Raw genomic sequence first — 14951 nt, 5'->3', positions numbered from 1 at the left:
TGGTGAAGGTTTGAAATACACCCGGCTAACTGATACAGAGACTTCTTAGCATACGTGACCAGCAACAAGGACTTGTGAGATCAGCGATTTTATGAACTTCAGTACCATGAGTGTTGGGTTTAGAAATTCGAAAGTTTGCCCACTTGGTGCAACATTTCAACAAAGGGGCGACTAGGAGACATGACTTAGCAGTAAATGAAGACGAAAACATGCTAAAGCACAATTTCAAACAAGAACTTGCTTTCAAAAGGGGGGACCAAAAATTTCAAAAATCTAGGGTAACAAAGTGTACACTTCGTCTCTAGCAATGTTACCTTGAAGAGAAAATTGGGCCGACAGACAAAGGAAATAAGAAAAGGAACAAAGCTTACCACTTAGGTTAGAAATTTCTCATCAAAGGCCACTAAGTTATAGCTGGTGCCACTTAGTGGTGCTATGAGAAGGAGAGGAGGAGCAACCCAACCAAGCATATAAGATTTTGTTTATCAATCCGAGCCAAATGAAGAGAAGACAAAGTAACTATTTTGATGTTCTGCCCAATATAATAGATATAATATATTGTAATAAGTGAACGATTAAAAAATGAAATATTGTTTACAACAAAAAAATGCCTAAAACATAAGCATAGCCAACACAGAAAAAAGCTACAAAACACACTAACTCCATAAGAGCCCTAGCAGCTTCAATCTCATGTTGCAAAAGGTAAACATGCAAATTGACCACCTCCTGAATCTCTTATTTCCGATCTTGCAATAGATCCCTAGAATGGCTACGAGTGTGAGCACTTGAACCCTACTTCACCAAAGAATCCTGTTTACCTTTAATTATAAACTTACCAGCATTATCAGCACCTATGAACTTCCTCATCAAATCCTCAGCATTCAGGTTGTTGACCCTCTCATTAATAAGAACACGAAACCCTTCAGCACTATTCCCAATAGTAGTTTGGTTCAATTTCACAACCTTTTCCAATTTCTGATGCACCTTCGGAATAGCATCCTCCATCACCTTGATGTGGCCCTCATCCTCATTCTTCATAAATGTTTATAGTTATAGAGATAGCCAAATGGGTTAAGTACGACTGTTCATGCACAAGCAATGTACTCCAAAGAAGCATAAAGATAATGAACATGTTCTTCACATTCTTATCTCTATTGTGTAAATAACAGTACACACTGATGCTGCTTTGATGATGATGTTTTAATAATAAAGATTGATTACATTTAGTTTTGTGCACACAAGTGCTTTTGATGTAGTTATCTTTGTGCAGCATAGATTAACATGGAGATTTCAAAAACAAGCAAACTTCTACAAGCTTTCCACTACAGTCCTCAAGGAGGGCTCCACTTTGGATTTATTCTCAGGCCCCATCAAGACTTGAGCAACACACCAGAATGTAGTTTCTCACCTCTATGTGGTGGTTGTCTATCTGCACAAGACGAAAGGCAAGCTATGCATGCACCCACACCAATAAAAAGGCTTCAACATTGGAAACAGATGTCCATAAAGAAAAATTTGGCCATAAACCAAACTTTCAATAGACTAAGAAATTCACTTGAAAGAATATGCTGAATTGGCCTTCTAGTACATCATTGTATTCCTTATTTCTGGTCTAGACAAAGAAGATAAATCTGGTTGGAGCCCTAAACTAGTGATGTTCATCTTGGTGAAAGTCGAAGAAAATTTTGTCTTAGGAGACGGTTTCACAATGGCCTTCCTCAAAACATAGCCCAACCGAGCTTTTATTAGTAACATTTCGTGGTTTGAGTGCAAGCGTCATCCCAATCAAGTCCCCCCTTCTTAATTCATTAGGTTCTTTAAAAAAGCCTCCAACTACAAGTTATTGACTAGGACTAACTAGTTATGTCTCATCCTAGTGAACGTCAAAGAAAAGTTGTCTTAGGAGATGGTTTCACAAAGGCCTTCCTCAAAACACAGTCCAACCAAGCTTTTATTAGTAAGTAACATTCGGTGGTTTGAGTGCAAGTGTCATCCCAATCAAGTCCCCCCCTTCTTAATTCCTTAGGTCCCTTAAAAATAGATCCAACTACAATTTATTGACAAGGAACTAACAAGCCCACTCATTAAAATTACAAACAAAAACAAACAGCCTTTCAAAGACTTATAATTGGTGGATGAGACAAGAATCATTTTCCAAAATTAATCAGACGGGTGTCTATTTATCGAAATATTGTTTCAGATTCTAGGTGGCTAGTCAAATCGTTGAATTCATCCATACAATGCAAATGTTGTTACACTGCTCTCATTTGAATCATCATTAATTTGATTTCTTTCACAACAAAATCAATACTCGTCAAAATTAATGCAGGATTTCATTGTTAGCCATGTTTATACTATTAACAACATTAAAAGGCTTGTGCCTAAATACAAAATATTGCAATGTGTAAATGTTAAACAACTATAACTTGATTTTTATCACTCTAAGGAAAGCTACAACCAAATGACAACACTTCATAGGACATAACAACAAAAACAAAATGAAGCAAAGTTAGGTCAGGAAATTCACCTTATATAGTTAGCAAGCAAAACTAGATCAAGGTCACATCGAACATCTTTTGAGACAGGACGCCATTTTGCAAAAAGAAGACCTGTCACAATGATATCATCTAAAACCAAAAACAAAATTATTAAACAAGGAAAAATAGAAACACAATTGTTCGAAAAATAAAATTAGACTAAACAAGTATGTTGAGAGTGAGACATATAAAAATATAAAAAATAAAAGTATATATATAACTGCAAATAAGATGCTAGAATTCAAACAACATGTGAGAAAACCATAATGCATCTCATTCCAAGGCCACTTTGGTAACAAATGTAGTCAAGTGCTTCCAATACCTACAACCTAGCTTACTAAGAAAGGGGTACATATATTCACACCAATACCAGTGCATGCATTGCTAACACAATTTTTTGGGACCTCGAATACAGTTCATCATAAAAAGTCCTTAACATTATTGTTAAATAACCTAAAGAAAATTACCATTTTATTAATGTTATGTGTCATCATTAATAAAAATAAACAGACTTCACAAAACTGTTAGAATAATATTTCTTTATATTGTTTAATGGTCAATTATATTGTAATTAGTTCGTCTACAGTGGTCAGTAGTTAGAGGTAGTTAGAAACATAAATGTCTACAGTAATTTGTAATCCCTATAATTGTAACCTCTTTTTTGTTAATAGATTAGTTAGTTCTTTCCTGAACATGGTATCAAAGCCCTAACAAAATCTTGGGCAAATTTAAAAAATAAAAATCTGTAATTCAAGAACAGATTTTTAAAATCTGTTCTTGAATTGTTAATAGATTTTCATGTGAGATTTTAGAGTGGGTCTTTTCTGCAATTCACGATTTTTAAAATCGCGTGGGAATCTGCCTGTGAGAGTCGCGCGACTTTTTCGTGCCCAATCTGCTCTCTACGTTTTTTTTTCAAGCCTATATCTTCCTTGTGTTCCGCACCTATGGTTTTAAAAAACCATCCATCTACTTTCGGCACCATTTTTCCCGCCTAGTGCAGATTTTCTCACGCACAGTCGACGCCCTCTGTTTTTACAATTGATGGGTTTTATGCGCGAAAAAGAGTTCCGTTTTTTCACGTCTGGGCTCTATAAATCTTCCGGCTGTTTTCAGAACTTTTCACGCGATTTTTGCGACTCATATCCCGTGTTTTTCACGACTTCTTTTAGCGGTTTCCAGACGTTTTTCAAATCGCAATTTTTGTGCCCTGCCAACGTGATTTTTCTAGAAATCACGATTTTTATCATGGTTTTTGGGTGTCGCGATTTTTACGGCAGTTTGTTTCATGAATTGTTCAGGATTTCCCGTTGCCCGTGTTTCTCACAAAACTGGTATCTAAGTTTTTGTGCGTTTTTTAAAAACTCATCTGGGTTGCTTTCAGATTTTCTTGGGTCTTCCAAAAAAAAATTGCGTTGAAAACCATGCTAGGGTTTCAATTTTTGCCTTAGAATCCCACTTGCAAAAATTTTTTAAAAAACCTTATGTTTTCATCTGTTGGTTTTCATGCATTGGAATTCATGCCTTCACAAGTTCGACCTCTAGGTACGTGATGGCACCTCTGACAAACATTATGCTCGAAAGTAGCCATAAATTCAACAGCCACAACTACAACACCTGGAAGCAGCGCATGTCGACAACTTTTGAGTACTGATGTCTTGATGCAGTTGTTCTCGGCACGTCTCAACGTTTGTCGGAAAAAATCAAGACAAATGGGATGAGCGCAACTAAGAAAAACTGTGAAGGAGATATGGGATCATTTGAAGAGCCTTCATGAAACCTCTGACAAGAGAAAAGCATTCTTTCTGAAGAACATGCTCTTTTTGATTATGATAGATCAGAGGACACCTCTACAGGATCACTTGACAAAGATAAAGGACATCCGTGATCAACTTAAGGCGATTGGTCGCACAATGGAGGAAGAGGACATGATTGTCATCACTCTAAAGAGTTTGCCCAAATATTATGAGCATTTCATCGAAACACAATATATCACTTCCACTGATGTCAATTTGGTTTTTGTAACAAGCTTTTACAACAAGATCGGTGGTGGCAGCAGTTTGGAAGTAGTACCAGTTCCACCACCCAACAAACGTATTACGAAAGTAATTTGGTAAAAAAAAATTGTTGTATTTACAAATGATAATGAAGATCATTATAAAGAACTACAAAGAATCTCAAAAAAGAAAGATTCTAATAAGAAACTAATATGACAATATCTTACAAAATATTACATTATTGAGCATTAATAACTTAGGAAAATATAATATTAATACCCTGCCTTAATGCTCAATCTATCAACTACACCAATAGACCCCCTGAATTTTACAAACTTATCTAGACTGAGGGGCTTGGTGACCGCTGTAGGAACATACACCAACTAAATGGATCCGTCTTCAACCAACTAGCGAATATAAGGACAATGAACCTCTACATGTTTGGTTCTTTCATGGAAGACTGGATTCTTGGCAAGTTTGAGAACTCCTTGATTGTCAAAGAACAAGGGAGTCGAACCTTCTTGAGATATTTGCATATCTGCAAGCATCTGGCGAAGCCAAACTCCCTCACAAGCTGCCTTAACTGCTCCCTGACATCCCTGCTTTTGTCATCAACTGAGCCTGCCCAATCTGAATCTGTGAACTCACTGAGTCTAGGATCATGACACCTAGTGTAAAGACGTCCATAATCAGAGGTGCCTTTCACATAACGCAGCACACGCTTCGCTGCTACCCAATGATCAGCCTTGGGGGCTGTCATGAAACGTGAAATGTAGCTCACTGCAAAACTGAGATAAGGTCTAGTAGCAGTAAGATAGACGAGACTGCCCACTAGTTGCTTGAATTGTGTTTCATCTGCAGGAGGAGAATTAGACTTCACTAATAACTTCAAGCCAGTCTCCATAGGTGTGGAAGTAGGTTTGCAATCCTACATTCAAAACCTATCAAGCAAGTTCCTGGCATACTTGGACTGAGAAATAAAAATGCTACCATCAGTCTACCAAACCTCAACACCTAAACAATAATGGAGAAGCCCCAAATCTGTCATATCAAAATCCTTGCACAGATCCTGTTTGATTTCTGCAACCAAATGTGTTGAAGTGCCAGTAATGATTAAGTCATCCACATAGACAACAAGAAAGAGAATATCATCACCAGAGTGTCTGATATACAGATTAATATCTGAAGGGTAACGCTGAAAACCATGAGCAACCAAGTACTGATCAATCTTAATGTACCATGCTCGAGGTGCCTGTTGAAGTCCATAGAGTGCTTTAACGAGTCTACATACTTGATGTTCTTTGCTGGCAACCTTGAAACCAAGAGGCTGCGTCATGTAGACTTCTTCCTGCACTTCACCGTTGAGGAAGGCACTCTTAACATCCATCTAATGGACTTTCCATCCAAACTGAGCTGCAATAGCGAAAAGACGACAAATGGTACTCATCTTGGCAGTAGCAGCAAATGTCTCCTCATAATCAATGCCCTCCCGCTGTGTGAATCCTCGAGCAACTAATCTGGCCTTGTATTTAGCTAACATACCATCGGCATGATACTTGACCTTATAGACCCATTTGCAGCTAATGGGTTTCTTCCCTGGAGGAAGATCAAAGAGAACCCAAGTGTTGTTCTTCAGAAGGCTTTTTTATTCTGCATCCATTGCCTGATCCCACTTTGGAATCCCTTTTGCTTCGATATAAGTCTAAGGCTCATAAATATTGAGAATGTTGGCCATGAGAGCAAAGTTAACTGTATTTTACTGCTTGCCCTTATTTCTGGAAGATCTACCCTCAATGAGCTCATCAAGACGAAGATCTCTAATTGTCTTAGCCCACCACTTACGTCAAAGAGTAGATGTGCCAACATCAGATGGAGGAGGAAGAACTGGAACTAGAGGTGGAAGAGGATCTGGAACAGGTGGAAAATTAGCATCACTGGGAAGAAATTCAGGTAGTGCATCATCAAATACAGAATCTGCATCATCCCTCTCATCAGGTCAACCAAATGGAAGACGAACACCTAAATCAAAAGCCTTCAAAGGCTGCTCCTCAAAATTTTGCTTAGACGAGGAAAGCTGAAATGGTCCTCGATCTTCATCAAAGACAACATCGCAACTAAAGATGAGACGATCGGTGTCTACATCAATCAACTGGTAGGCCTTATGGTTGTCACTGTAACCTATAAACATGAGTTTCTGACTCTTGGAATCCAACTTAGAGCGCTTGGCATCTCGAATCCAAACATATGCAAGAGAGCCAAACACTTTCAAATGGCTGATCCTGGGTTTGCAATGAGTCCAGGCTTCCTCAGGAGTCTTCCATTTAATAGCATGAGTGGGAGACCTATTAAGGAGATAGACTGCAGTAAACACTGTTTCTCCCAATACTTAGGAATATTTTTGTGTTCCAACATAGACCTGGCCATTTTTGTAACGGTGCGGTTACGACATTCTACAACGTCGTTCTGCTAAGGGGTGTATGGTGTGGTTAACTGACGTTTTCTGCCATGTGTATCACAAAAAGTGGAGAAAGCAATTGAACAAAACTCCCCCCATTATCAGACCTAAGAGTAATAATAGAACAACCAGACTCTTTTTCTGCCAAGGCCTTAAATTTCTGAAATACAGGAAACACATCTGATTTTTGTCTAAGAAAGTACACCCACATCTTACGACTGTAATCATCAACAAAAAGTAAGAAATACCTGCACCCAGTAAAAGAAGTAGTATTCATTGGACCACATACATCAGCGTGGACCAACTGTAGTACCTTAGATGCTCACCATGAGGTCACCATCCTTGAACGGTGTTCTGTGTTGCTTCCCAACCTGACAAGCATCACAAACTCGTTGATTCTGAGTTTGAATTTCAGGTAGGCCATGTACTAAATCTTCCCGAACAAGCTGAGCAAGATAATGAATGTTCAGGTGACCATATCGCTGATGCCATAGACAGGGGATAGAGGAGGGTTTTGTTGCGAAGGCATGCTCAAGAGAATCACTTGTATCCACAAGTCTATAAAGACCATGATCCTCAATACCAATAGCAACTGTACTGTATGTCGCATGATCAACAATAGAACACTTATGTGCACTGAAGATGACATCAAGTTCAGGTGAATGTCGTATAATCTAACTCACAGAGACAAGGTTCAGTTCCATGCTAGGAACATAGTACACATTGAGGAATATGGGATTCCTCCCACCAGACTGTATCTGAACGTTGCCCTTGCCCACAACTATATACTCCTCACCTCCTCCAAAAAAAAATAAATCAGTATAGGGAGAGAATTTTGTAAACCAATCACGCCAGTGAGTAAAATGCCGAGAAGCACTAGAATCAATATACCAAGCAGAAGATTTCACATGGTCTGCAAGTCTTTTTAGCCACGAAGGCGTAAAAGGAAAACTCTTTCTGCTCTGTGTGCTCAGCGACATTCGCTTTAGGCTGAGACCCTCCCTACTTCCGTTGTTCAAAAGCTATCTGATTGCGACAATCGTTAATTAGATGGCCATATTTGTGACAATAATTGCATTGAACCTTCTTTTTCGAACCTTCCTGTGACTGACTAGAGCCCTTCGACTAAGAGAACTGAGATGACTGAAATTTGCCTTTATCCTTGTGAAAGGATTTGGCTGCAAAGGCTTGCTTAAAGGAGGATGAAGTGGCACCGCTACCAAACTATTGTTTCGAGCGATCTTGCTGCAGAAGTTTGGTGCACAACTCTGGAAATTTCAGATCAACATTCGTAGACGTAATGTTGAGAGTCTCTATGAAGTGCTCGTAGGATTTTGGTAGACTTTTGAGGGTTATGACTACCATATCCTCTTCTTCCATTTTCCGACCAATAGCTTCGAGCTCATCTCGAATGTCCTTAATCTTCATGAGATGCTCCTGTAGGGACATGCGTTCATCCATCATGATGGAGAACAACTGGTTCTTCAAGAAGAGCGCTCGGCTTTTGTCGGATGTCTCATGCAACTCCTTCAGATGCTTCCAAATTTCTGAGGCTGATGGACCAGAAGGAATCGGAGGTAGCTTGTCATCTGTGACAGAGAGCTTGAGAAGCATGGCAGCTTCCCTATTGCGGTCATCAAATTTGTCTTGATCGACTCTGGCTGCAGAAGAACGAGATTCTTTTCCCAAGACAAGATCATCTAGGCGGCGATATTCAAAGATTGTCAGCATGCGCTGCTTCCAGGTGTTATTTTTGCCATTAAATCGCTAACTGCCTTCCAACATCAAGTTGGTCAATGATGCCATCATGCACGTTTCCCAATGCACAGAAAACAAAAATCAAAGAGGTGATAGCATGGAATACAAAGCACAAATCCCAATGCAAAAAATAGAGGCAAATACAAGTATAGACTTCAAAAAATAGAAGAAGTATGGTTGCCACAAATTTCGAAAAAAAATTCTGGTTGACCAAGAAAAATCTAAAGACAACCCAGAAATCCTTGCGAAAAACCCAAAAAAGAATCTAAAATCAGAATTGAAATCCGTTGGCACGAAATTCGAGGCACAGAAAACCTTGCACCCAAAAAATCTGACGACGACCTAGTTGAGATCTCGAAAAACCCACAATGAATCTGTAGATGAAAAAAATTTCTGACTTGAAAAACTAAGGTATAAACCCTAGTCAAAAAAACAGAAACCCTAGGTCAGTAAAAATTAGATATCCAGAAGAGTTCTTCGAGCCAGGAAGCCAAAATACTGAAACCCTACGTCATAAATAGTAGAAAAAATACCGAAAGACGATTTTTCTTCTTTTTTTTTGTAAAATACAACCAAAGATGAAAAACAACCACACGTTGCGATTTTAAAATCGCACAGAGGGGCGTGAATTCGCGTGATGGCACGCAAGGAAAAAACCAGAAGACAAAACAACGTCGTCACGCATAGGGAAAGAAATTCGTCGGGTGGAAATAAAAGGACGCAACACGATTTTAATTTGCACAATCTCTGCACGAGGTCGCGCAAGGAAACCTATTAGCTGTAAATGGGTTTATAAAGTCAAGTATCATGCAGATGGTACTTTGGATAAGTACAAGGCCAGATTGGTTGCTCGGTGATTTACATAGCGGGAGGGCATTGACTACGAGGAGACTTTTGCTCCTACTGCCAAGATGAGCACAATTCGGCTTCTTCTTGCCATTGCAGCTCAGTTTGTATGGAAACTTCACCAGATGGATGTTAAGAGTGCATTCCTCAACGGTGAGTTGCAGGAAGAAGTTTATATGACTCAACCTCCTGGCTTCAAAGTTTCTGATAAGGAACATCAAGTTTGCAGATTGGTAAAAGCCCTCTATGGCCTAAAGCAAGCCCCTCAGGCTAGGTATTTCAAGATTGATCGGTATTTGGTTGAACATGGTTTTCAACGCAATCCCTCTGACACTAATCTATATATCAAACTCTTCGATGATGATAACCTTTTTCTTGTTGTCTACGTGGATGACTTGATCATTACTGGCAATTCAGCACATTTGATTACAGCCATCAAATAGGACTTGTGCCAAGCTTTTGACATCACAGATTTGGGGCTTCTCCATTATTGCTTAGGAGTTGAAGTGTGGCAGACTGATGACAATATCTTTATTTTACAGTCCAAGTATGGCCGCAGATTGCTTGACAAGTTTCGAATGCAGGATTGTAAACCCGCTTCCACACCTATGGAGAAAGGGCTGAAGTTATCAACCAAGTCTGATTGCAGTAGATGAAAACGAATTCAGGCAACTTGTAGGCAGCCTCATCTACCTCACTGCCACTAGACCTAACATCAGTTTTGCTATCAACTACATCTCTCGCTTCATGACGGCCCCAAAAGCTAATCATTGGATTGCAGCTAAGCGAGTGTTGTGATATGTGAAAGGCACTTCAGACTATGGCATTATGTATAGAAGGTGCAACCATCCAAACCTGATTGGTTATACTGACTCAGATTGGGAAGGATCAGTGGATGACAAAAAATCCACTTCTAGGTACATATTCAATTTGGGTGCAGGTGTCGTCACTTGGAGCAACAAGAAGCAAAGGTCGTGGCTCTTTCCTCGACTGAAGCCAAATACCGGGGAACACTCAAGGCCGCATGTGAGGCAGTTTGGCTCCAGGGGACACTCTCTGACATGCAGATGCCGCAAACAGGTCCTTCTCCCTTGTATACTAACAATCAAGGGGTGCTCAAACTAGCCAAAAATCCAGTCTTCCATGAACGTACCAAGCATGTCAAGCTTCATTGTCACTACATCCGCAAGCTAGTGGAAGACGGATCAGTTCAGTTGCAGTATGTTCCCACAGTGGATCAGACTGAGTATATTCTCACCAAGTCTTTGAGCCCAAATAAGTTTGTAAAATTCAAGGCTCAACTTGGAGTTTTTGATAGATTGACCATTAAGGGAGGGTGTTAGAATAATATTTCTTTATATTGTTTAATGGTCAATTATATTGTAATTAGTTGGTCTAAAGTAGTCAGTAGTTAGAGGTATTTAGAAACTTAAATGTCTACAGTAACTTGTTATCCCTATAATTGTAACCTCTTTTTTGTTAATAGATTAACCAGTTCTTTCCTGAACAAAAACACAAAATTGTTCAAAATATTATTTTAATTATGACTCAGGATTTAGGTTTAGTTATGTGATTTTTCATTTCTTCTGACTTTTTTATTAAACTTTCAGCAGATCATACAGCAAATCCATACCAAAAAGATATTTGTGGAAAAATATAACCGCAATTAGTACAAAAACCATTTAAGTTCACATATAATGTAATTGTAGAAAATATAGTAATAGACACAACCAATGGTAAAAAAAAAGAGATCAACTTTTACCCCTTCTCGTTTACAAGAGGCTTATTTTTTACTACTAATCAAATCTATAGATAACCAGTAAACAGAGTGAAGGGACACTGTCTAGTTAAACTGAAATATCCCTAACAGTAATTTCAATCTTTCTCATTCAATATTCCAAATCATAGAGCAATGGATTTGATGTTAAAAGCTATCTATGCTAAGTTCCAATTTTTGGAAGATTGCAGACTTATTTATAAGTGAAATAACCAGAAAGTTAGATTCTTTCAATATGCAATATGTTCCCAATCTGTCAACTCCATTATATCTGTCCACAAATAAGTCTTGACGATTACAAAGTTCAAACAGAAATTTAGAGAGCAAAGTAATCAGCTTGCACCTTAATCAACCTACTCAACAGCGATTGAAGACCACCCTTACAGTAGATATCGATATGAATAGTTTGAGCCTGCAATGGAAAACGCAGGGCACTATCAACCTTAGAACAACCCGCCCAAAGGAAAAGAGCCTCAATCATGGAAGAGTTCTTGCACAGAACCAATTGTGCAGCTTAGCTACAACTCATGGTTGATGAAGAAGACTTCTATCAGCTCTGCGAATAATTTCTTACTTGTGCCATTCGATACAACAGTCCCTGTTCAGAATGGTGTGCCGGTGATGAACCTGCAATCAGTAAGGAAGTAACGGCTCCAAGTATGGAAGGTTGCGCACACTAATGATCTCCAGCAAGACGACGCACAGCACCAGCAAATACTTCACAGCTTTGCCAAACAATATCAAATCAAACAATAGGTTGCAATATCAATAGCAGTATTACTCATGCTGCGGCTTCTCAATGTTAAACACCAACTCAGATAACCCGACTTATTAATATTCACCGCAAATCGAGCCACGATTCACAATATCAATCACTTAGCCAACAGCTTCAATCAAATGATCAAACTCACCGCTAATAATATTACTATGCTGTTACATAAGGAAGACCCCTCTATGAAATATCAGCTCTAAGCACATTCACAGCAACATGAACATTTTAACTTTCTCCTTGACTTAATTCCCACAGATTAATATGGATTATTAATAATCCTATGCCGTCCTTGTCCTGATGTAGCTTACACACAGGCACCTCACACACCAGTCCATTACCACAAAGAATACATTCAATTATTTCAAACTCTGGATATAAAATGATATTTCTTTTGGATCAACTATCTGTAAAGTTACAGCTCAAGCCCAAATATATGTATCTCCAAAGCACACAGAATATCATAACCTTATTCTTCAAATAAGAGATAGAAGTAAATATCTTTGTTCTTGGAAACAAAACTCAAAACCTTACAAATCTGTCTTTAATAGAGACTTCACAAATTTGTCTAGATGTAGACTCCGTCGTGAATCCACCCTTTAGGAAGAACTAGTTTTTCGTCCAGCCCTTCTGTCAAACTCCCAAAGGTTTTCATCTCCAAAAATCATGAAATGATTATCAAATTTTAAGCATGACATACTTCCTCCCTCCAGTCTCCTTATAAAGAACTCCAAGAAGCTTCTAGAATATTAGGCCGACCACATTTGGAGAACTTTATTTAATAAAGTGACATTATGATATTATTTTATTGTTTATTTAATTATATTAATTAATATTAAGTCTAAGGGGTTGTGTTCTATTGGTAAAAGCATTGAGTTCTCATTGTGGAGATCAAAGTTCAAATCCCAAAGGGACATCTAATATGAAATTCAAAGTTGTGACTCTTAGTCTTCCAAGTTGGCTTCTAGGTGGTTTCTAATAAGTGGATTCTAATTTGTGACTCTTAGTCTTCCATAAGTTGATTCTACTGTGGTTGCTCGAAATGAGCTAATGGTGGTTTCTAATAAGTGGATTCTAATTTGTGACTCTTGGTCTTCCATAGGTTGATTCTAATGTGGTTGCTCAAAATGAGCTAGTATTAGTGTCATGGTTGTGGTTGCTCGATCTGAGCAAATATTAGTGTCATGTAATGGTCTCAAGTTGATGCTCGTATGAGCATAATATTTGTAAATGATCTGGAATATAAAAAATAAAAAAATTAATATTAAGTCATCATTGGATATTTTATTTACTTTTGATAACTATATAGAAATCAATTTAATTAATTGTCACCTTTCAAATTGGGGACATTACATATACATTTCTCATTGTGTTCTCAATAATGAGATTATAAGCATCATTAGCAATACATTGAAACAAAGTCTGGAAAACATTTCTAGCCTTTAAGCAATTGCAGCACTACATGTTTATGCTCTCAAAATACACCATGTTTGCCATTTGTTACTACAAAAATTGATATAGAATAATCTCATTGCCTAGGATAACCAGCTTGAATCCACAAATTGATCTTCCATGATTTCTTGGTCAACTGTTTCTTAACCTTGCAACCACCTACATGCATCCATGTGTCAATTACATTGTTTATTATATAAGATAGAGACAAACCCACATTGAAGCAGACGGCAGACAGAAGATTGAGTTTCAAAGATCTTTAGGCCCGTGATTAAATTGATGGTCATATGGCCATCAAAATTGTAAAGCATTACAGAAAAAATGCGACTGCGTAATTTACCCTTTGGTATTTTTAAAGTTAACCATGAGCTGTTCAACCATGTAGGAGGCAAAGTTTTTAGAGAAACAAATTTCATAAATTTACCTAGCAGATGGGATGGACAATGAAACATATCCAGTGACTTGTGCATTACTTGGTCAAGTTACTAAAACTTTGAAGGTTAACACTTAGGAAACAAATCAGTAATCCATTGTAATCTACCAGGTAAAATGTAAAAAAGGACTTCAAATTTTAACCAAAACTATGAATAGCTGCTCTGCTCTAGGAATTATACTTTGAATGCATCTAACTATAAGGTCAGGAAATTGAATTACTTCTCCCAATTCACCAATGTGCTCTAAGGATTTGCTCATTCCTGTTCCAGGTTCCCTATGACGTGTGACATCTTTGCAAAATGGTAATACAGCAAACAGTCTTCAAATTCCTCAAAATTTTCACTTCTACCAATATCTTAGATCCTCTTAACTGCAGACCAGCAAGGAATTGTTTGTGCATCATTCTCATTGTGACTGTGCCTTACAATGATTTGGCCTTGCACAAATTCAATGTCTTGATAGAAAACTCCAATGCTTGACATAAACTTCACTTAAAATTTTGTCCCTAAAAATCCAATTAAAATGAGTATCTGAGGGACGTGCCTTACTACTCATGACTAATTAGTGATGTCAAGGATTTTAAAACTTATAAAATTATATTTTCTAGCTAGCTATAGACCTTAATGAGGGTTTAGACATCTGCAATAGTATTGCTAGCTGTTACTGAGGCTACAAGGAAAAAAAATCTTTAGAACCTCGGCGATTGTGTGAAGCTAAAAACCGCACTATAACAAACATAACTATGCTGTTATTTATCAATGGTTACATTCTAAAAAGAATGTTCTGAAATAAAGACGTAGCCATTATATCTCCTTCTCCATGGCAACTATTCAACCACTTCCTTCCAGAAACCAACTTAAATCAGCCTATTTTTTTCTCATGAACTTATTTTGGTCCTTTACAAACCTTGTTGATTGGTTTGTCC

The 14951-nt window shown here is 38.0% G+C and overlaps 1 protein-coding gene across 4 annotated transcripts in view; it reads right to left on the bottom strand.

Annotated features, from left to right (window-relative positions):
- LOC131069394 (probable DNA helicase MCM9) overlaps window positions 1–14951 on the bottom strand; it is a 278734-nt gene that overhangs the window by 161449 nt on the left and 102334 nt on the right. For all 4 annotated transcript variants that reach the window (XM_058004791.2, XM_058004790.2, XM_058004789.2 and 1 more), the window contains exon 7: window positions 2528–2627. In XM_058004791.2, coding sequence (XP_057860774.2) covers window positions 2528–2627 — 100 coding nt within the window. The remainder of the gene's footprint in view (window positions 1–2527; window positions 2628–14951) is intronic.

This window comes from Cryptomeria japonica, chromosome 10, assembly GCF_030272615.1.
Source record: "Cryptomeria japonica chromosome 10, Sugi_1.0, whole genome shotgun sequence".
NCBI classification, from domain to species: Eukaryota; Viridiplantae; Streptophyta; class Pinopsida; order Cupressales; family Cupressaceae; genus Cryptomeria; species Cryptomeria japonica.
This window is presented reverse-complemented; position numbering and strand designations above follow the sequence as displayed.